Here is a 22325-nt window from a genome sequence, read left to right as displayed (position 1 = left end):
CTACTGTGCCCCGCCTGGTGTCAGTTTATTAACAGCAATTTTACCAGTGTCCCAGAAAAACAAGCTTCCCCCCCGGAATTAGTTTTGCCCTACTTCCTTTCTGGTGATGCAAGTTCTGTCCTTCAAGTCAATGTGGCATACTGTTACCTGATTTATGGTTTGCTATGTGTGTTTAGGTAAGTTGCCACAGCTGTTTTCTCCTTGTCTTCTGACTAAGGAAGAGCTGACAACTTTCCAAGTCACCAAGCCTTATAATTAAATAACTCTAGCAAGACCTTTATACAATATTCTTTCCCCACCCAATCTTCTTCATCATCTGGCTCTAGTCTTAAAATTATTTTTCAAATGTTTCATTTAAATTACCATATTCACATTACAAAACTTGCCATTAAGATACTATTTTATTTACATAGTTAACATTTATAATTTTTTGCTAAATGAAATTCCTCCAGTTTATTCTATACTCATATGTGTTCAGTAACTTAAAAAGAAAGCAAACTTCAAATTCTCATGTCTTACAGAAGAGGTTTATATCAGATATGTTATTAACAACCAGAATTCTGTGTATAACCAACAAAGAGCAACCATCTCAGTTTTAGCAACTAAAAAAATGATCATTTTTTCAAATCTCATGAATATTATATATACTCTCCTTTTCTAAGGACTCGATCAACTGTTTTTAACGTCACTTTTTTGCTAAAGCAAAAAAATATTTTACTACAATGATGATTATTTTTCACTAAAATCACATACCTGAACAATTGCTTGCCTTTGGATTCTTCTCTGTTCTATTAGGGCTTCTTCATCTTCTTCCTCCACATCAAAGTCTTCAAGGCTTAAAGAAAAATTCAAGCATTCTTAGAGATTCTAAAACCATATCCCTTACACATTTTAAAGTGAAAGACATGAAAATGTAGATATCAGTAAGCTAGAGCAAAAGTCTTAAGTCATATTACTCTCATTTCCAAACCATCTCAGTTAACTGCCTGGTTTGGAATGCAGGGAAGTAATCTAACCTTTGTTTGTCTTCTTCTCATCTATTTCATGGCACCAAAAATGGGAATAAAAGAAATAACTCCAGGTTTGCAAAAGTTACCACTAGTTTTTCCATCACCTTAGCAAAGTCAATTTACCTCCTAGCCTCAGTTTTCTCACCTATAAAACAATGGCAAGAGTAAATAAATTGCTACTTCTTCTGGATGTCAGAACTACCTGAAAGCTCAAGAAAGCTACACCCATTATCTCCCTATCAAAAATGTACACGAAAATATTTGCATCTAATCTGAAGGGGAATGTGGCTCTACTCTGATACACTGCCCCTAACCCTACGCACTCATCCCTCAAAGACCATCTCCACAATCTTTATGATCCTTCCCAGTGCAACTTTCTCTACGATACTATCGGATGCACAGGAATATTCTTGCATATTAATATGCAGTGAAGAACATACAGACATTTGTAAGAACTCTGCATATCTGAAGAATATGTAGATATTCTTCACTGCAGAAGAATAAGCAAACTGCACTCTGATTATATCAGAATCTACGTAGAATGCCCTTCCCCCACCCAGCTTTCTTAATCACCTGGTTTTAACTAAGGTTTTTCATACTTAGCAAGATTTGTTTTTTGATATGAATAGTTATTTGTATGTGTGTGTGTGGGGGGCGGGGGGTATCCTGAGCATTGTAGAATGCATTATCTCTGGCCTCTAGCCAACAGGTGATAAGAAATGTCCTCTGACATGTCCCCAGGGAGGCAAATAACCTCCTGTTGAGAATGGCTCTAGATTTGTCCCATTTATTTTTGAGATATTCTACTTAGACAACCAAGTTTGCATTTTATTAATTTATGAGACAGGGTCTCACTCTTTTGGCTCAGGCTGGAGTACAGTGGTGTGATCACAGCTCACTGAAATCTCCTCCTCCCAGGCTCAAGCAATCCTTCCACCTCACGCCTCCTGACTACAGGCGTGTGCCACCAGGCCCAGCTAATTTTTGTATTTTTTGTAGAAACAGGGAAAAATGTCCCCACTATTTTATTAGACACTTCAAATGTTTCTACATTTTCATGTTGTAACAAGGACACCCACCACAAAATAGCAATTGCAAAGTATGTATCATCTGACACAAACTCAAAGGTCTAAACTTTTACAGGATATTCCTCCCAAAATTTGTTAACTTGAGCTGGCAGGACTAATGTATGTGTTGTTCAGAATAAAAACAAAGGGTAGGACCACAATAAAATGAAGGCCCAATATTCACTCCAGCCAAAGCTGAAACCCTAAATTCAGAAAACCACTAATTCTGTGATACAATCTACACAATATGCACAAAAGATTAACTTTTAAATTTAGAGCGAAATTAATGCAACCATTTATGATATTTAGGTGGAAATTATTTAACGATTTCCAAGTCAAATAAGACTTCTCTAAACTGGAAAAATGAAGTTATGGGAAAGTTCTAGTCTTACTTATCATCAGACGAAGATTCCTGCTCAACTTTCATTCCTTCAGAAAGACTTCCTTTAAATTTATCTTCCTTTACTTTGCTTCTGCTTCTTCGTCTACGACCACCCCGTGATCGAGACCGCCTTCGCAAGCGTGATCTGCTCCTCCGACCTCTGTCCCTATTTAAAGGAGAAAAAAGACAGGTATGTATTTTTTTAAATGTCACTTAAAGTGGGAAAAGGTATGCATGTGTGGGTGCAGGGGATATACAGAAATCCTACTTTCTGCTCAATTTTGCTGTAAACCTAAAATTCTTCTCAAATATAGTCTATTCCCCACCCCCGGTGCTGTTAAATAGTCTATTTTTTAAAAAAAAAAGTCATTTGAAAATTTTAAGTAAAAGAAAAGAACATCAGAAAGACTGAGATAATCAGCTTAGTTGAAGATAACTAAAACATAGCTACTCTTCTTATCAAATTTTTAACTAAGAAATAATTCCCATGGATATGAACTTGAGTGTAAGCTCTATGCGGATAAATACCTACAATGTTTCTTTCACCAAGGTTGTGTACATGGACACTGGCATGAAGGGAGAAACTGACTACAAAGGGGCAAAAGGGAACTTGAAGTGATGGAAACGTTCTCTAACTTGCATGTGACTTATGTGTCTGTTGAAATTCACACAACTCTACACCAAAAAAGCATTTTACTTTATGTAAGTTATATGTATGTTTCAATGAGCTCAACCTAAAGAAACCTCACTAAAATGATAGACGAATACTTAAAAAAAAAACTGGGGCCAGATGCAGTGGTGCACACATATAATCTCAGCACTTTGGGAAGACAAGGCAGGCCAGCCTGGGCAACGTGGTGAAATTCCGTCTCCACAAAACATACAAAAATTAGCTGGGTATGGTGACACGTGCCTGTAGTCCCAGTTACTTGGGGGAGGATCCCTTGAGCCCAGAAGGTTGAGGCTGCGGTGAGCCGTGACTGCACCACTGCACTCCAGCCTGGGCAACAGAGCAAGATTCTGTCTCAAGAAAGAAAGAAAAAAGAAATAAAGAAGGAAGGAGAGGGGAGGGGAACCCTCAGGCAAAGAGAATGTCAAGAGACATAATACAGAGAACAAAATCCTGGAATATGCAAATTGGAGTGAACAATAGTAACAGATCAAACTGAGATGAATACTGGTCCAATATGAACACACAAGGTAAATCAGAAACAGTCAGTACATGTCATAACGCACAACGCCCCCAGATGCCTCAGAAATTGGAGACATCCTATCCTCTGCAAGATGGTATGAGTAACAGTTGAAGACAGAATTGGTTGAAAGCCTTTATAAACAGCCAGACTCAGTACAGTCCCCTCCCCAAGCAGTGAAAAATGTCAACCACTCCCTTCGCATTCCAGGAGAACACTTAAGATTTACTTTCTTGAGAAGTGTTGGCCATTATAAAAACTGGCACTTGGCTGGGTGAGGTGGCTCACAACTGTAATCCCAACACTTTGGAAGGCTGGAGGAGGAGGATCACCTGAGGTCAGTTCAAGACCAGCCTGGCCAACATGGCAAAACCCTGTCTCTACTAAAAATACAAAAGTTAGCCGGGCATGGTGGCAGGTGCCTGTAATACCAGCTACTTAGGAGGCTGAGGCAGGTGAATCACTTGAACCTGGGAGGCAGAGGTTGCAGTAAGCCGAGATCATGCCATTGCACTCCAGCCTGGGCAACAAGAGCGAAACTCTGTCTCAAAAAAACCCAAAACAACAACAACAACAACAGAAAAACTGGCACCAGATGCTGAGGCACATACCAAAAATAGAAGAATTACAAAGAAGTTTACATTATGAAGGAAGAGAACTCTACTGGTAGCCAGGTCTACTTCCCAGGGGGAGATGAGAGGATTCTGGAAAACTTATAGCTTAGGAAAATATATCTACAGTCACTGATATCCAAAAATATCTAATTACCCTGAAGTAACAACCACTAGTTGACAAGTTCTACGCCGTCACAATGGAATAAAAATTCCATTCGGCTCTCTCAGTACCTAACTATTAAGTCAGAATAGGCAGCAATGAAAGATCCAGCTGTGTGAGCAAAGTCTTCAAATGAAAAGGTAAACAGGCAGCAAAAGGAATCTGGGAAGAAACAAAACATAGGAAAGAAAACTACAAAGAACAAAAATCTCGCAAAATAACCTTGCTATTGTCTGAGAGAGAAGAAATACTATTTCCAGAAAACAAGAATAAAATGTTAATTAGGAGGAACAATACAGAAAGCCCAACTGGAAAAAACAGAAAGAAAGATCTCTTAGTAGCAATAATGGAAAGTAGAAATCAGTGGAATAACTATTTCAAAATTCTCAAGGAAAAATGATCTCAACCTGGAATTCTATTCTTTGCCTAATCAGCAATGAGAGTAAAAGGTTTAAGTTTTTCTTGAGACAGGGTCTTGCTCTGTTGGAGGGCAGTGGCACAATCATGGCTCACCGAAGCCTCAACATTCCTGGCTTAAGCAATCCTCACACACCTTAGCCTCCCGCGTAGTTGGGACTAGAAATGCCTACCACAATACCTGGCTAATTTTTTATTTTGTGTAGAGATGGAGTCCCACTATCTCAGGCTGGTCCCCAACTCCTGGGCTCCAACAGTTCTCCTGCCTTGGCTTCCCAAAGTGCTGAGATTATAGGCACGAGACACTGCACCTGGCCAAAAGCATTTTTTAGAGATATAAGGTCCTTGAAAAGTTCCTTCCATGTGATTTCCTCAGATAACTACTGGAAATGCATTTCCACAACAAGAGGTAAAGCATGAAAAGACACTGGACACAGAAAACAAGAGAAACAAGGGAATAATATTAAGAGGATGACCATGGGAAAGCAACCCCACAAGGATTATCATATAAGCAGCCCCTAGAGATCACCTTGGAACCAGAAGACTAGCAGTGTCAGAAGGAAGATCCTCCCTTCCTCCTCTCCTATTTGCTCAGCAATGAACACATACATGATCACAATGATTATACTGACTCTAGAAGAATAAAAAGTGTGATGAAAGTAGGCAAAAGAGAGAGAGAGGAAAAAAAAGAGAAACATGGGTGAGGGGTAATATCAAAAACCCTCACTATGGTTGGGTGCAGTGGCTCACAGTTGTAATCCCAGCACTCTGGGAGGCCAAGACGGTGGATCACTTGTAGTCAGGAGTTTGAGACCAGCCTGACCAACATAGTGAAATTCCATCTCTATTTAAACACACACACACACACACACACACACACACACACGCACACACAAACACAAATTAGCTGAGCATGATAGCATGCCCACCTCTATTGTCCCAGCTACTTGAGAGGCTGAGGCAGGAGAATTGCTTGAACCTGGGAGGTGGAGGTTGCAGTGAGATTGTGTCACTGCACTCCAGCCTGGGCAACAGAGTGAGACTTTGTCTAAAATAAATAAATAAATAAAACCCCTCATATTCCAGAGTATTCAGACCATGCATTTCCACTTCTAGGAATATAGCATACAAAAATTCTGAGAAACATGTGAAGATGGCTACAACATAAGCCTTTTTTTAAAAAAAATTATATTCATGTATCACTTCAATTAAAAAATGTTAAAAGATTGGCAAATAGTCATTTGTTTTATATTAAAATATTTCATGTATGTTTGAATTTTAAAAAATGATTCCCTGCTTTATAAACACCTTTTGATTATCCTACTATTGGCTACGTATGCTTCAAATAAAATGGTTTCAATAGTGAATTAAATAGGCCATTGCCAAAGTCTACAGTAACTATCAATATGCAAAATTAATATAAAATGTTAAGAAACTGGGTTACATATTAATTACTATATGATCCACTTTGCCAGTTTAAAAAAAACCCCAGGCTGGGTGCAGCGGCTCATGCCTGTAATCCCAGCACTCTTGAGAGGCCAAGGTGTGTGGATCACCTGAGGTTTGGAGTTCAAGGCCAGCCTGACCAACATGGAGAAACCCCATCTCCACTAAAAATACAAAATTAGCCAAGGAGGGTGGTGCATGCCTATAATCCCAGCTACTCGTGAGGTTGAGACAGGAGAATCGTTTGAACCCAGGAGGCAGAGGTTGCAGTGAGTCGAGATCACGCCATTGCACTCCAGCCTGGGCAACAAGAGTGAAACTCCATCTCAAAAATAAATAAATCCGTAAGCCTGGCTCATTTAGTACTTACCTCTTATAAAAGAGAGAAAAAGTCCTACATTTAAAAGATTAATTTTACTGCATCTTACATGAGCAATGTTTTTTCAATTCAAAGGAAACTATATAAAAGAAAACCCGTGTGCAGAGATTGCTGGTAAAAGGAAACTACAGGACCACAGCTATAATTTTTCAGAGAAACATGGTCTAAAAGAAACCCTACCACCTAAGCTGATTGGTGCTACAAAAACATTCAGAGTTTAATGAATCAAAAGGCCGATGTGTCTTTACCTTCTGCGAGGAGACCTGCTTCTTCTTCTTGGAGACCTGCTACGTCTGAGTGGGGAACGAGACCTCCTTCTAATGGGAGATCTACTTCTTCTTCGAGTTGGAGACCACCTATTGATGGGGCTGGCATCTTTTGATCTTTCACGTCTACTGAGGATATCATCTCGAGGTCGTGTTCTTAAGGGGATCAAATACAAGTTAACCGAAAAATAAACGGAAGTAAATGATTTCTTTTTCTATATGCCAGGAACATCTGTAAGAAAAGGCACACTAACCTAACGAGAGTGAACTCTGACTAATGTGTTTCGTAACAAACCTTATTCAGATGACCACAATGACATTTTGGTGTCATTGTAGACAAACAATGAAAGGCCTTATTTCCTCTGGTTCCACAATTTGAAGAATTACTAAAGGTTATTCATACTGATGAAGTCACAGGTTCTTATTTGAAATAAACAACTCAAATAAAACCTGCCCAAGTAAGAATAATATTACATTTACTCAAAAATTCCATTTCCATTGATGACTTTTTCTTTCTACATCTTGACATCTCTCCAATTGAGGCTTTTTTTTTTGGTGGGGGGGGGGCGATACAGGATCTTACTCTGTCACCTAGGCTGGAATGCAGTGGTATGATCATGGCTCACTGCGGCCTTGACCTCCCAGGCTAAAGGAATCCTTTCACTTCAGCCCCCCTGAATAGCTGGGACCATAAAAGCATGCCACCACACCTAATTTTTTTGTTTTGTAGAGATGGGGGGTCTCACTATGTTGCCTAGGTTGGTCTCAAACTCCTGGCCTCAACTGATTCTTCCTTGGCCTCCCAAAGTGCTGAGGTTACAGGTATGAGCCACCATGCTTGACCAAAAGTCTTATTTTTAATGTCAAGTATAATAGGCCAGGCACAGTGGTTCACACTTGGAATCCCAGCACTTTCAGAGGCTGAGGGAGGATCGCCTGAGCCCACCAGGTTGAGGCTTCAGTGAGCTGTGTTTGTGCCTTTGCAGTCTGGGTGACAGAGTAAGACCATGACTCAAAAAAACCAAAAACAATAGCTAGGTGTGGTGGCTCACACTTGTAATCCCAGTACTTTGGGAAGCTGAGGCAGACGGATCACTTAAGCTCAGGAGTTTGAGACCAGCCTGGGTAACATGGTGAAACCCTATCTCTACAAAAAATATAAAAATTAGCCAAGAGTGGTGGCATGTGCCTACAGTCCCAGCTACTAGGGAGGCTAAAGTGGGAAGATCGTGTGAGCCTGGGAGGCAGAGGTTGCAGTGAGCAGAGATCATGCCACTGCACTTCAGCCTGGATGGTGACCCTGCCCACCTCCCCCCAAAAAAACCCACAAAAATCCAACTTTTCAACACTTACCTCACAAGTACGTTTCAATGAATTTTGCTCTGGTTTAATGTGCTACTTGTATTACAACAAGCCTTTCTACAACTGAATTTTTTTAAAACAGGTTTTGAACATTTCTCAATGTTGGTCCAGTTTTGGACAAAACTATTCAATCTGGTCAGATTATAAAGAGATTTGTCTCCATAATCAAATAATAACATTACAGTATTTTCCTCATTTATCATTATTTTTTGCAATGGAGTTTTACTCTTGTTGCCCAGGCTGGTGTGCAGCGGCACAATCTTGGCTCACCCCAACCCCCTCTCCCAAGTTCAAAGCAATTATCCTGCCTCAACCTCCCAAGTAGCTGGGGTTACAGGAATGTAACACCATGCCCAGCTAATATTTTGTATTTTTAGTGGAGATGGGGTTTCTCCATGTTGGTGAGGCCAGTCTTGAACTCCTGACCTCAGGTGATCCACCCGCCTCAGCCTCCCAAAGGGGTTACAGGCATGAGCCACCGCACCTGACTTTCCTCATTTAATAAAAACCTAAAAACACAACCTGCCTTGCATGTTTCAGTACAGTATACAGAACCCAAGAATCTTTCTCTGATCCAGCCAAAATGAGCAAGATAGACTTTGATTCAGATCTGAGGTGCTTACTCCTTGATAGGGCCATCTGTGGAAACTATTTAATCTGCTCATACACACACACAGTCTCAAAGACTAGTTAAAAAATATAAATGTGCTGGGTACATTGGCTTACACCTGTAATCCCAGTAGTTTAGGAGGCTGAAGTGGGCGAATCACCTGAAGTCAAGAGTTCAAGATCAGTCTGGCCAACATGGTGAAACCTTGTGTCTACTAAAAGTACAAAAAAAATTAGCTGGGTGTGGTGGGGCATGCCTGTAGTCCCAGCTCTTCAGGGAGGCTGAAGCAGGAGAATCGCTTGAAGCCAGGAGGCGGAGGTTGCCGTGAGTCAAGATCACGCCATTGCACTCCAGCCTGGGTGACAGAGGGAGACTCCATATCAAAAAAAAAAAAAATATATATATATATATATATATACACACACACACACACACACACATATATATATATATGAATGGGAGAAAGTAAACTAATATAGAAGGAACAGAGTGTTGTCTGCTAAAATGCCACAAAAATAAAAATGTTCATCATCTCTAGCGATCTAAGAAATTTAGATTAAAACAATTTTGGGGTTTTATTTTTAAGAGTGACAAAATACTATATGGTATCCTGGTAATAAAGGTTTAGGAAAAAGGGCAGTTTACATCGTCATAGAAATAGAAATTTATCTAACTTTCCTGGACGGAAATTTGGTAATAACTTTCTAAAATGTAAATGTACATACCCTGAGACTTTGCAAGTCCACTTCTACAAATCTATAAAGAAACCTCATGCATAACTAATGGACATCTTTGCATATAATAGTTAAAAAATGGAGTCAATCTAAATTTTTCATCAGTTTCAACAGGAGAATGATACTATAATACATCTACACTGAAATACCAGTTGCTGTAAGGAAGAATGAAAAAGAATCTATATATATGTTTTGTCACAGAAATGTTTTCTGAAAAAAGCAAGTCACATGTGAATATATGACTCCAGTTTTGTAAAACAACAACAAAAAAAACCCTCTTATATCCATATTATCATCTGTGCAAAGAAAGAGAGCTAAGGAAACACAAATTTCTAAGGAGTGGTAGTGGAGAGATGAAAAAGGAGCTAATTTACAGGCTTATTTGGATTTCTCTTTAATAAATATGTGGCACTTCCGTAATTTAAAAAAAAAAAATGTGTTTCAAACACTCAGCTCTAGTCCTTAACAAAATCCTCAAAATTTGCTCTTCAAACTGAAAGCAAACTGAAAGACCACCAGGATAATTAAGAAGCACTTGAGATAACTGAATCAGTAAAACCAATTAACTGCCTCAATCCAGGAAGCCAAAAGAAAAAGGGGCTATTTCATTACAGTGCCACTCAGAAGTCAAGAACCAAGAATCTCTTAAGACATAGCACTTAGAAATAAAATTTGAAATTTCTCTGAAAATATGATGACTTCATTTTCAAGGTCAGTTTATATTTATATCGATTCACAGAAAATATTAATATGAACACAGTAAATGGCTAAAAATTAATAACATCCTTATACAACATAAGCCAACTTCTTTTAATAAGCAAAACTTGGCTGACAATTTCATAATAAATATTAAAAAAAAGATACTAAGAAATCAGTTTCTAAAGTAGTTTAAGTGGTATAAACACTCCTCCCCACAAATACTTTCACTCTATGATCCTAGGTAAACTATATAAATTCTCTGATTCTATTTCCTAATTTATAAATTAGGTATGAGTTAAGATAATCACATGAGGATTTATAAGAACTAAGACAGAATATGTTAATCAAATAGTTAAAAAAAAGTACAAAATAATGTCTTATACTATTCTTAAGCTTTAGAGATACTACTTTTCAACAAAGAGATTATATGTCATAACATAAAATTTTCCATTTTAATTATACTTAGGGGACCAAAAAAAATCTGTTATGTTTTTATTTACATCGTTAAAATATAAAACTCATACAAATACAAGAGAATAAACAGAACACATATGTTAAACTGATTACCCTTCCCCCTTTTCAAAGTTAGGAATTTCAGCCTACACTGTTCAATGAAGCAATAATCCTCTCTGTGCACACCCCCAATGAAGATTTATCAGCCAAATTACATAGATCGAAAGAAGTGCCTTAGCAAACTAGGTATTAAATCAATAATGTGGAAAAAACCCAATTCCATCATCAAGCTCAGTATTTGTTAAACACCTATAATTGAAATGCTCAGTCACAAAAGTGCAAATGTTAACATGGTTAATGGACTGGATTACTTAAAATTATGAAACTCATTACTACTACATTTATTTTTACTTACTACTTCATTTTTAATTGTTCACAAGTTCTAGTTTTCCCTTTAAAATCTCGAAAATTTGTAAAAAGCTTTAACATTTTTAGTTACCTTGGAGAAGAAAGTCGTCTCCTCTCTGGTTCTCTTCGTTTTCTTTCTAATGATCGGCTTTTGGCTCTTCTACCAGGAGACAGTGTTCGAGAGGGAGATTTGCTCTGCTTAGATCTTCTATCATTTAAAAGTGGAGACCTACTTCTTCTTGATTTATCACGTGGTTTTGGAGACAAACTTCTTCTTTTAGGACTACGACCAGGTCTTCTACTGGGTGACCTATTTTCTTTCCCAGACGAAGCATCTTTAGACGGAGATTTAATTGGTTTCTTTTCTTTGTCAGTTTCAGACCGTTTTGATTTTCTCTCTTTGGACCGTGACCTTCTGTCTTTGGATTTACCTCTTAAATCAACTGGGGATCTGGATCTTTTACCTCGATCGCGACTTCTGCTTTCATTTATAATCGGGGATTTTTTCCTATCTTTTGATTTACTTTTGTCTTCAATTTTAACCTTATCTTCAGTAGGAGACCTGGCCTTACCAACTTTCTCTTGAGATCGCCGCCTAAGGGCAGGGGATTTTGATTTTCTTGCTTGATCTTGAGACTTACTTCTTTTGGATGGGCTTTTAGATTTTTTCCTCTCCTTTGACTTGCTCCTCGTTGTTTTCTCTTTAACAATTTCAACCCCCCCCTTGCTTTTCTTTTTATCAGACCTATGTCTAGTCCGTTCTTTGGATCTGCTTTTACTTCGTTTTTTTGTAGTATTTTTGTTGTCCATAAGTTCAAGTTTCCCCTTTGCACCTGAAGATCTAGTACTAGACCTATTTCCATTTCTTGCCTTTTCATGAATCTCCCCCTCCTCTTCAGAGCCGGATTCATAACCTTGTAAAATAAGCCCCATGCCAGATTGGACCTTTCCTTCCATTAACTCATTATCAAGTTCAGCCTTTATCAAGGCTCTCTGTTTTTCCAGGTCTTCTAGCAAAGCTAAATCATCAAGTTTAGTTCTTTTTGCTGGAGACATACCCTCTTTATCAGAAGCATCAATAACCTCTTTTCTTTTGTGTTTCTTATGTTTATGCTTATGTTTATGTTTTTTATCCTTGTCTTCTTCTGAGGAATGTTTATGTTTCTTATGTTTACTTCTGTGTTTATGCTTCTTTTTTTTGTGACGACTGTGCTTATTTTGAGATTGGTCTTCTGATATTTCTCCATTTTCTTCATTTATACTCTTTTCAGAATTAGCGTCTTCCATCCTATAAATGTACAAAAGACATTTTAAAATCATACCACTTATCAAGTAGAGTCAAAACAAAATAACAATAATGAGGCCACTCAGTAACTTAATTTTTAAACCAACTTTTCTCATACATTAACAACCAAAGGGGCCCATTTTCTTTTTTAATAAGACCTATTAACTATTAACATACACACTGGAAGAGTCATCTTCTCCACTTGAAATTTATAAAACTTGGTGTCTTTACAATAAACCAAGCAGGTCACTTGTTTTGAGCAGATTTCATTTTATATCCTTAAAAAGGCAAACACTCTAGAGCCAATACTGAGCTATACGCAAAATAAGCAATCAATGTGCTCTGGTAGCTAATACTGACGATGGTGACAGTATAAACACATCCCCCAGAGTTAACTCTTCAAAGAGAACTAAACCAGAAGTTAGGACTCCAGGCTTGTAGTTGCCACTAAGCAGTCATATGACATTAGGTTGAACCACTTGGAAGGACCTTTTTTAAGTCGACAAGTTTAATATCGGTAATTTAATACAGTTCAACCCAATATTCCTTCAGCAAGTGATTTAATCTCTCTGAATTTCAAATGAGAAGTCAGTTTCCCAAAATACATTCATGCAAACACATTTAAGCCATGCAAAAAATAAACAATTAATTAAAGTGGAGTGATTCTGTGCTTAAATGCTTGACTTATGCTGAGTTAAAGAGTTTATGATTCTAAATTATTTTATCAAGTCCTTGGTGTTTAATAATCCCAGGTTAAATACTTGTACAAAAGCATTATTTAACTTTCCCTTTAAAAGTCACTCCATAATAAACCATCACATCCTAAAATATGAGACCAAAAGTGGCCTTAAATTATCTAGATTCAAGCCATCGTACTATTTTTTGAGGAAGTTATGGATTATTTTGTCAGGTCTTCATATTATATACCCCTAAGCTTTTTTAGTAAGTTTATACTTGCAAACTAAGAATCCATCAGTCTACTAACAACCTCTTTAACTAAAAAAAAAAACCTCACCAACCACAGGTGAGCATCAAGCCAAGTGGCAGGAAAACAGATGTACAAGCTGGGCAGTGACTCATGCCTGTAATCCCAGTACTTTGTGAGGCTGAGGTGAGTGGATCACCTGAGGTCAGGAGGTCGAGACCAGCCTAACATGGTGAAACCGTCTCTACTAAAAATACAAAAATTAGCCAGGTGTAGCAGCAGGCACCTGTAATATCAGCTACTCCAAAGGCTGAGGTGGCAAAGAGCCAAAATTGCGCCCTTGCACTCTAGTCTGGGTGATGGAGTGAGACTTGATCTCAAAAAAAAAAAAAAGAAAAAGAAAAAACAGATGTACAAAACCAGTATTTGCCTCCCTCAAAGATATTAAAGTCCAGTGGAAAACAAAGTCACATGACATGACCACAAACAAAATACTGGAGAAGCGCAGTGATGAAGACTTCAATAGGGGCATTATGGAACACTGAAGGATCACCTAAACTCATTTTGAGAATGGTCAGGGATGGTGATTTGTAGATCACAGAAGGAATTCGTTAAGCAGGGACTTAAAAAGAAGAGAAAAAATGTTTACTGAGAAGGGACAGGGATTAAAAAATAAAGGTTAGTCCACGCACAATGGCTCACACCTATAATCCCAGCACTATAAAAGGCCAAGGCGATAGGATCACTTGAACCCAGGAGTTCAAATTGAGACAAGCCTGGGCAACACAGTGAGACCTCATCTCTACTAAAAATCCAAAAAATTAGCTAGGTGTGGCAGTGCAAACTGTAGTCCCAGGTACTCAGGAGGCTGAGGTGAGAGGATTACTTGAGCCTGGGAGGTCAAGGCTGCAGTGAACCATGATCATGCCACAGCACTCCAGTCTAAGAGAGCAAGACTCTGTCTTTAAAAAAAAAAAAAAAAAAGTTGGATAATACTACCCTAGAGAATGAGTAAGGAATTAAGAAGAAGGAAAAAGGGGCATTTCAGATAGAGAATGAAAGTGACAAAAGGCAGTTACATACAGCAAAATTCAAGTACATCAGTGTTGTGAAAGACACTGAAGTTAAGATTCCAAGTCGGGGGGTGGGGTGGGGGGGGTGGGTAAGATTCTAAGTGGAGCCAGGCATCGTGGTGCACACCTGCAGTCCAGCTACTCAAGAGGCTGAGGCCGAAGATCACTTGAGCCCAAGAGTTTGCAGCTGCAATGACCTATGATCACATCACTGCACTCCAGCCTAGGGAACAGAAAGAACTCTCCATCTCTTATTTAAATTAAAAAAAAAAAAAAACAAAAAACATTCCAAGAAGATACCATTTCCAGAAGATGACAAAATAGTACATGATTCTAAGAGTGGGTGGTTGAGCGAGAATTAAAGGTTCACTGAAGTCCCAGAGGCTCAGGAACTGCAAAAGTAGGCTGTCTATCCAGGTCTCACAGTCTTGAATAAACTTGCTGGGAGAAAGAGTTGGGGAGAGAATGGTGGTATAATTGAGAAGTTATTAGTTGAAGACGATGAGGGGACGTGAAAAACACACAGCCACTACAGGGTAGCTCACTCAAAGAACTTTGATTTTTGGCTGTCAGACTGCCAACGTCCATTTCTGGCTGGAAAAGGTATTTAAGAGATGTGCAAGAGAAGCTATGTCCTCTAGTGACAAGTGTTAGAGGAAATACCTAATGGAGTGAGCTTGCAAATTACAAGTTAGAGAAAAAGGGAAAAACAAACCAGGCACAGTAAAATCTCATTATTATTGATTTAGTTAAAACAATGGGGAAAGTCAGGTTTTAATTTGGGTTAACTTCTCTCTAATCGAGTATGAGAAGACCCAGGACAAGTACAGTACTGTTTTCTGGACATTAATTTTTCTCAAAGACTTAGAAAAAGCACAGTATCTTGGTATTTAAAAAATACCATCAGGCCATGTGCAGTAGTTCACACTTGTAACTCCAACACTTTGCGAGGCCAAGGTGGGAGGATTCCTTGAGCCTAGGGGTTCAAGACAAGCTGGGCACCACAGTGAGACCCTACCTCTACAAAAAAATTTAAATTAGCTGGGTGTGATAGCATGTTCTTACAGTCTCAGCTATTCAAAAGGCTAAGTAAGGTAGGATCACTTGAGCCCAGGAGTTAAAGGCTGCAGTGAGTCATGAGCATGCCACTGCACTCCAGCCTGGGCAACAAAGGAAGACCTATCTCAAAAATACAAACAAATAAAAACAACAACAATAAAAACAAAACACCATCATTGCTTTATTATGGAAAGGAAAGAAGTCATATAGATTTAAGTAAAAGATTCCAAGACATTTCAACTTTATTCTTTATATAGGGTATAATCTCATCCCCTTTCCCCAGAAATCTCCCATCTCATAATCCAGAAAGTCTTTTTTTCCTGAACCTTGACTTACAGGGGAAAATGTCTAAGAAAAAATTAAGTTTATTGAAGTTATGAAGTTAGGAGAATCTTTAAAGATTGAGAATGATCTTCAGGCATATAAAATCTAAGTGCCCAAAATACAACATTCTAGTCACTAAGCTCAAATTCAAAACTCCCTGAACTTTTGAGTTTTAATTCAAGACTGTCCTCAAGACAAAGGATAGTTGAGTGGTTAAGCAGTCTCTGGAGCCAAACTGCCTGGGTTCAAATCCTGGTTCCATTACTTACTAGTTGTGTGGCCTTGGCAAGTGATCCTCAGGCATCTCATCCACAAAATGGAGAAAATAGTACCTACCTGAAGAGGTATTGTGAAGTTTACATGGGTGACTAGATGTTAAATGCTTATGACAGTGCCTACCACAGACCAATTCCCCCCATAAATAAGCTATTATTATTGTATAGATGCTGGATAGTTATATTTATTCACAAAAATTCAGTGGAGCAGAGAGGGCTGCTAATAAAAATGTTATTTTAAGGAATATCATCAAAGAGCATAGATTCCGGAGTCAAACTACCTGGTTTAAATGCTGCCTCCTTACATGACAAAGCTATTGTAATCTTATGCAAGTTTTTCTTCTTTTCCTCAGTTTCCCCAACTAAAAAATGGGGAAATAGTACAAACCATAGACTTAATGACAATTAAACGAGTTCATAGTATAAAAGGCTGTCACACTAAGTATTCAAGTCTCTCCACACTTAAGTATTCAAGTCTCTCCATTTGAGTTGAGACTGAGGTTCAAGGAGGTTTAAGGGTCTTGCCTAAGGTCACATATACAACAAGCCAGTGAGAAGGCTGGCATTCTAAGTTATTCAAAAGATCTTCCATTTGCTTAAGATGCTTTAAAAAGTCAGATTATGTCACTACTCTTTGTGAAACTATTGCTTTCTACCTTACTCAGGGCAAAAGGTCCTATACCCACCAGCCCAACATCCCTAACACTCTAAACTTAATACTCTTCTTTCACCATCACCCTGTTCCAGCCACACTATGTTCATTGAACAGGCAAACTCACATCTCAGGTATGTGGTACCTGTTTCTCCTGCCAGGAATGCTTTCCCCCAATACATGCATTCCTCGCCACCTTTGACTACCTTAGGTCTCTGCTTATTCATCACTTTCTCAAACAAGTTTTCCTGATCAATCCTTTTTTTTTTTTTTTTTTTGAGACGGAGTTTCGCTCTTGTTACCCAGGCTGGAGTGCAATGGTGCGATCTCGGCTCACCGCAACCTCCGCATCCTGGGTTCAGGCAATTCTCCTGCCTCAGCCTCCTGAGTAGCTGGGATTACAGGCACGCGCCACCATGCCCAGCCAATTTTTTGTATTTTTAGTAGAGACAGGGTTTCACCATGTTGACCAGGATGGTCTCGATCTCTTGACCTCGTGATCCACCCGCCTCGGCCTCCCAAAGTGCTGGGATTACAAGCTTGAGCCACCGCGCCCGACCAATTTTTTGTATTTTTAGTAGAGACGGGGTTTCACCATGTTGACCAGGATGGTCTCGATCTCTTGACCTCGTAATCCACCCACCTCAGCCTCCCAAAGTGCTGGGATTACAGGCTCGAGCCACCGCTCCCGGCAATCAATCCATTTTTAAATGTAAACCCACACCACTGCACACATGTTCTCCTTCTGTCCTGAACATTTTTCTCCAAAGCAATTGTTACCACTAATAAAATTCTTGTTTGTCTCTCCCTACCATAATGTAAGCACTATAGGAGCAGAATTTTCATTTTAGTTCACTGCTCTATCTCTAAGGGCCTAGATTAATCTGTATCAGGTGCTCAGTAAGTATTGTTTGTGTCAATGATATATACAGAACAATATAAGGCTGGGATTGGTGGCTCACACCTGTAATCCCAGCACTTTGGGAGGCCAAAGCGGGTGATCACTTGAAGTCAGGAGTTCAAGACCAGCCTGGCCAACATGGTGAAACCCCATCTCTAGAAAAATACAAAAAACTAGGCCGGGCGCGGTGGCTCAAGCCTGCAATCCCAGCACTTTGGGAGGCCGAGGCGGATGGATCACGAGGTCAAGAGATCGAGACCATCCCAGTCAACATGGTGAAACCTCGTCTCTACTAAAAATACAAAAAATCAGCTGGGCATGGTGGCGCGTGCCTGTAATCCCAGCTCCTCAGGAGGCTGAGGCAGGAGAATTGCCTGAGCCCGGGAGTTGGAGATTGCGAGGTTGCGGTGAGCCGAGATCGCGCCATTGCACTCCAGCCTGGGTAACAAGAGCAAAACTCCGTCTCAAAAAAAAAAAAAAAAAAAAAAAAAAAAAAAAAATCATGGAACAACTTTAAAATAATATAGTCACAGTCGGATGTAGTGGCTCACTACTGTAATCCCAGCACTTTGGGAGGCCAAGACAGGCAGATCACCTGAGGTTAGGAGTTCAAGACCAGGCTGAACAACAAGGCGAAATCCTGTCTACTAAAAATACAAAAATTAGCAGAGTGTGGTGATGCATGCCTGTAGCTACTTGGGAGACAGAGACAGGAGAATCGCTTGAACCCAGGAGGCAGAGGTTGCGGTGAGCTGAGATTGTGCCACTGCACTCCAGCCTGGGTGACTCTCCGTCTCAAATAAAATAAATAAAATAAGTCTTCAATCACCAACCACTAGTGTTATTGTAACTTCTTTTACATTTTTTTCCAAAGAATAGTCTTAGTGAATTTATTTGGTAGGCATTCAAAATAAGCAGAGACAGAGAACGGATTTAAATCTGTGTATGAATAAAACCATTTTTAAGCTAGACAATTCTTTAAAAAAATTTTTTTAGTGGTGAGCAAAGTGGACACCACTGCTACTTCACCAGAAAAGTAATAGTTTAGGCCTATTTCTCTGACAAGTTAATTTTTTTTTTTTTTTTTAAGAAACTGAGTCTTGCTATGTTGCTTGGGCTGGATTTGAACTCCTAGGCTCAAATGATCCTCCGCCTTGACTCCCTACTATCTGTAGCACTTTGGGAGGCTGAGGCAGGAGGATCACTTGAGCTCAGTAGTTCAAGAACAGCCTGGGCAACATGGGAAGACTCTGCCTCTACAAAAATATTTAAAAATTAGTTGGGCATGGTGGAGCATGCCTGTGGTCCCAGATACTCTGGAGGCTGGGGCAGGAGGATCACTTGAGGTCAAGGTTATAATGAGCCATGATAGTGCCATCTGTTGACCTGGGTGACAAGAGCTTGAGTTTCAAAATTAAATAAAATGAATAAAAAGAATTAATGTAGATACAAAAAATCAGAATGGGTTCAAAAGACCAACTAGTCCTAAAACGAACCTTCCCTCTGGTGCCCTCTTTGCCAAAGCAGGTTTGAGAAATTAGGTTTCAATAAATTAGACATGTCACATCAAAAAATGGATCTTTCTGGGACAGTGGAAAAAAATAAAAATTATTTCAAACTCGAAAAGCAATTTAAAAAGAAGTAGCATTGTATAGTGTGGGAGGCCAGACGGTACAACAGTTAGCAGCAGGGCTTTAGAACCAGACTGCCAGAGTTCAAATGGGTGTGCCACTTATCGTGACCTTGAGCAAGTTACTTAATTTCTCTGTGCTTCAGTTTTATCCTCTCTAAAATAAGGAAAATAAAACTATCCACCTCAACAGGGTTGTTAATAGAACTAAAGCCTTCAGGGAGCTTAAAGGCTACTTTTTATATTTATTCTTTCTAAATCTTCCTATTTTGAATAGATTCCATGTAACTGTAAACTACTCCATGTCCTCTAAAGAACTGTTGTAGACACTATATTCAGGGTCTCACTATAAGCATCAGGCATAGTGCTTGCTTTAGTATCAAACTGTTATCTTCTTTGTTAAACACTTTCAAACTACTGAAAGTGAGACATATACAGACCAAATAATCCATTTACACCAAGTATTGTGTGGGGAAGGGAAACTAAAAATTATGTCAGTGTCATTTATACAGGAGAGGCCTAAATATGTATTTTTTTAAATTATTAACTCTAATATTTGAATACAGTATGTGAATAAAATAGGGCTGACTCACTCCTCAAAATGAAGGTGAAACATCCCTAAAATCAAATAAATGGACATAATACTATAAAACTTTTCAGATTAGTAGAAAACGTAGCTGCATAGCATGAGATCTGCACCGTATTGGCTTAAACACTGTAGCTGTGCCACACAATGAACTGGTGAGAAACAGTAACAGGCTAAAGCTAGTTTAAAACTTAAGAATCTCTGCTAAGTCAAACTGTAAAAATAATACAGCAGTTTTCAAAAGGCCTTAAAAAAAATTCCATTTCTCTGCGTAGCTGAATAAAGCAGATGACTGAGGAGCACAAAACTGGATGCACAGCAATGAAGTGTCAGGTGGCAAAGATTTCTCCTGTCGCTCAGTTACAAGTTGCTGGGAGACTATACCTCTTTCTAAGATGGCTGGAAACAGATCAGACAGTGAAGATGCAAAAAAACAAACAAACAAAAACAGTGGCTATGCAAATATTGCTGTAAAATCCATTCTCTTTTAGGGTTCTTGAGTTTTCCTACCGACACGAAAATTAAAATAGTAGCTTTTAGTTAAGCAAGGGTTGTTGGCCTTTGCAGCATACACAAGTTTTATTTTTGTTTTTTTTTTTTCATTTGGCCCATGGATTCTTATATTAGCTTAATTACAGACATAAAGTGGTTTGGCAGTAGCTAGTAATTCCCACTACTCCTTCCACTCGTCCTTCTAAAGAAGGGTTATAAACCCAGGCGAAAAAAAAAAAAAAGCCAAGCCTCAAAACCAAAGACTCTACCTTACTTTGCCTCAAGTTTGCAAGTTGGTAAAAAAGCTGCCGGTAGGCATTCAAAAACAAAACAAAACACCAAAACAATACCCGGTGACTGCTGGACTAAAGAATACAAGGTGATGAGACCGAGTATCCCGCTGACTACAGACCAGCTTCAGGATGATCAGAGTGTGACCCTAGCCCCTCCTCTCTCTGCTTTCAGGTCCTAAAGTGACACCAGCATAAGGACGACTAGGGGTACCGCGTGAGGAAGAAAAGACTTCGCGCTTGCCCCGCCTGCCGCCACTGACCCTCGTGTCCCCAACACCGATGCCGCTAAGTGCTGCGGCCAGGGAGATCTGCTGGGTCCCCAAGGGAAGAAGAGTAAGGCGCGACCTCACTGCCGCGGCAGCCGCCACGCGCACCGGACCTGTAGAGGCCGCTCGCGCCGACGCCTCCCGGGGCAACGACGCGCGGCAGGCCGCGGCCGCCTTCGCCCCAACAGCGGCGGCCTCGGGGAAAATGAAGCTCGAAGGCCGCCAGCTCCCCATGCCTCCCACCCCACAACGAATCGCGCCGGAAAAGGCAAAGTTTGACTCTTGCCGTTAGGCCCGAACTTTCCCGCCCGCCCGCTGCAGCTCTCCGTCGTCTCCCACTCGGCAGTCTCCGGGCTCCAGCCTCTGGCCCGCTCACGGAGGTTACTTACTCTGGCTGTTCCCGCAGCGACTGGGTCTCCGCGGCGGCCATCTTGAACTTCCTGACTCCGCGGCGGCGGTGGCGGCGGCGGCGGCTCCCGGACGGTGGAAGGTAGTGTAAGTGGAGGAAGAAGGAAAAGAGCTGCCGCGCATGTGCCGACGGCTGGGAAGAGCGGAGCTCTGAGTCCGCGCTAAGAATCCGGATATAAAACCCGACGTCCCGGCGGGGCGGAGGGCGTCGTGGCGCAGCTTCCGGGAGCATGGTGGGCGGTGCTGCTAAGGATTGAGGGCGTGTGTCCAGGTTGAGGTCTTTGGTCAATGCTGGAAATGGACGTTTAGTTACGGAAGCCCGCCGACGGGGGGAGCAGAGAGAGAGGGATGTCGGCTTCGGGTGTGCGGTTCCGAGAACTGATTGGCTATGGGGACTAGAAGTTGAGTGAAAATTCTCTTAAACTCTGTCAAATTGATTTTTGTCCTGATCAGTGTTAGAGACACAGTAAATGCTTAACCACCTCTCTAGATAGCTCAACTGAATTAGCATTAACTTCCCGAGAAAGTGCATAGAAAGGCATTTTAAAACACTGTAAATTAGGTCTGTACCTCGAACGTAAATATCTTTAAATGTGGAACTGTTATTGCATTTGACATTGAACATCTTTTCAACTTTACGTAGTTCAAGGGTGACATGGTTCAGGAGTCGTTCAGTTCGTTGTTTCCGTACCTGGAACATGTCATTTTTGGGGGGTCCAAGTTGCTTTATGTGATTTTGTTTTTTTCTGTAATGACTCTACAGTAATGGGATTATTTTAGGGAAGTATTTTAGGAAAATTAGGGAAAATTATTTTAGGAAATTTAGGGAAAACATTTGCTGGCTCTTGGAGAGCTCTTAGTACCAATTAGGCTAATTAGGTTATTTAATTACTCTTTAAAAAAAAAAATATTTCTCGGCCGGGCGCGGTGGCTCATGCCTGTCATCCCAACACCGTGGG

General features: G+C 40.0%; 1 protein-coding gene across 18 annotated transcripts in view; it reads right to left on the bottom strand.

The window, feature by feature from the left end:
* Positions 1-21537, bottom strand: part of PRP4K (pre-mRNA processing factor kinase PRP4K) — a 44479-nt gene extending 22942 nt beyond the window's left edge. For all 18 annotated transcript variants that reach the window (XR_012517406.1, XR_744768.3, XR_012517407.1 and 15 more), the window contains exons 1-5: positions 21348-21537; positions 11289-12485; positions 6914-7087; positions 2470-2625; positions 754-835 (exon numbers count right to left, since the gene is read on the bottom strand). Coding sequence is in view for 1 of the 18 variants with exons in the window: in XM_003927386.4 (XP_003927435.3) it covers positions 754-835; positions 2470-2625; positions 6914-7087; positions 11289-12485; positions 21348-21388 (1650 nt within the window). In the remaining 17 variants the exon portion in view is untranslated. The remainder of the gene's footprint in view (positions 1-753; positions 836-2469; positions 2626-6913; positions 7088-11288; positions 12486-21347) is intronic.
* Positions 21538-22325: the final 788 nt, after the last annotated feature.

The sequence above is a fragment of the Saimiri boliviensis genome, chromosome 4 (assembly GCF_048565385.1).
Source record: "Saimiri boliviensis isolate mSaiBol1 chromosome 4, mSaiBol1.pri, whole genome shotgun sequence".
NCBI classification, from domain to species: domain Eukaryota; kingdom Metazoa; phylum Chordata; class Mammalia; order Primates; family Cebidae; genus Saimiri; species Saimiri boliviensis.
The sequence above is the reverse complement of the archived record's forward strand: the minus strand, read 5'-3'. Positions and strand labels throughout refer to the sequence as shown.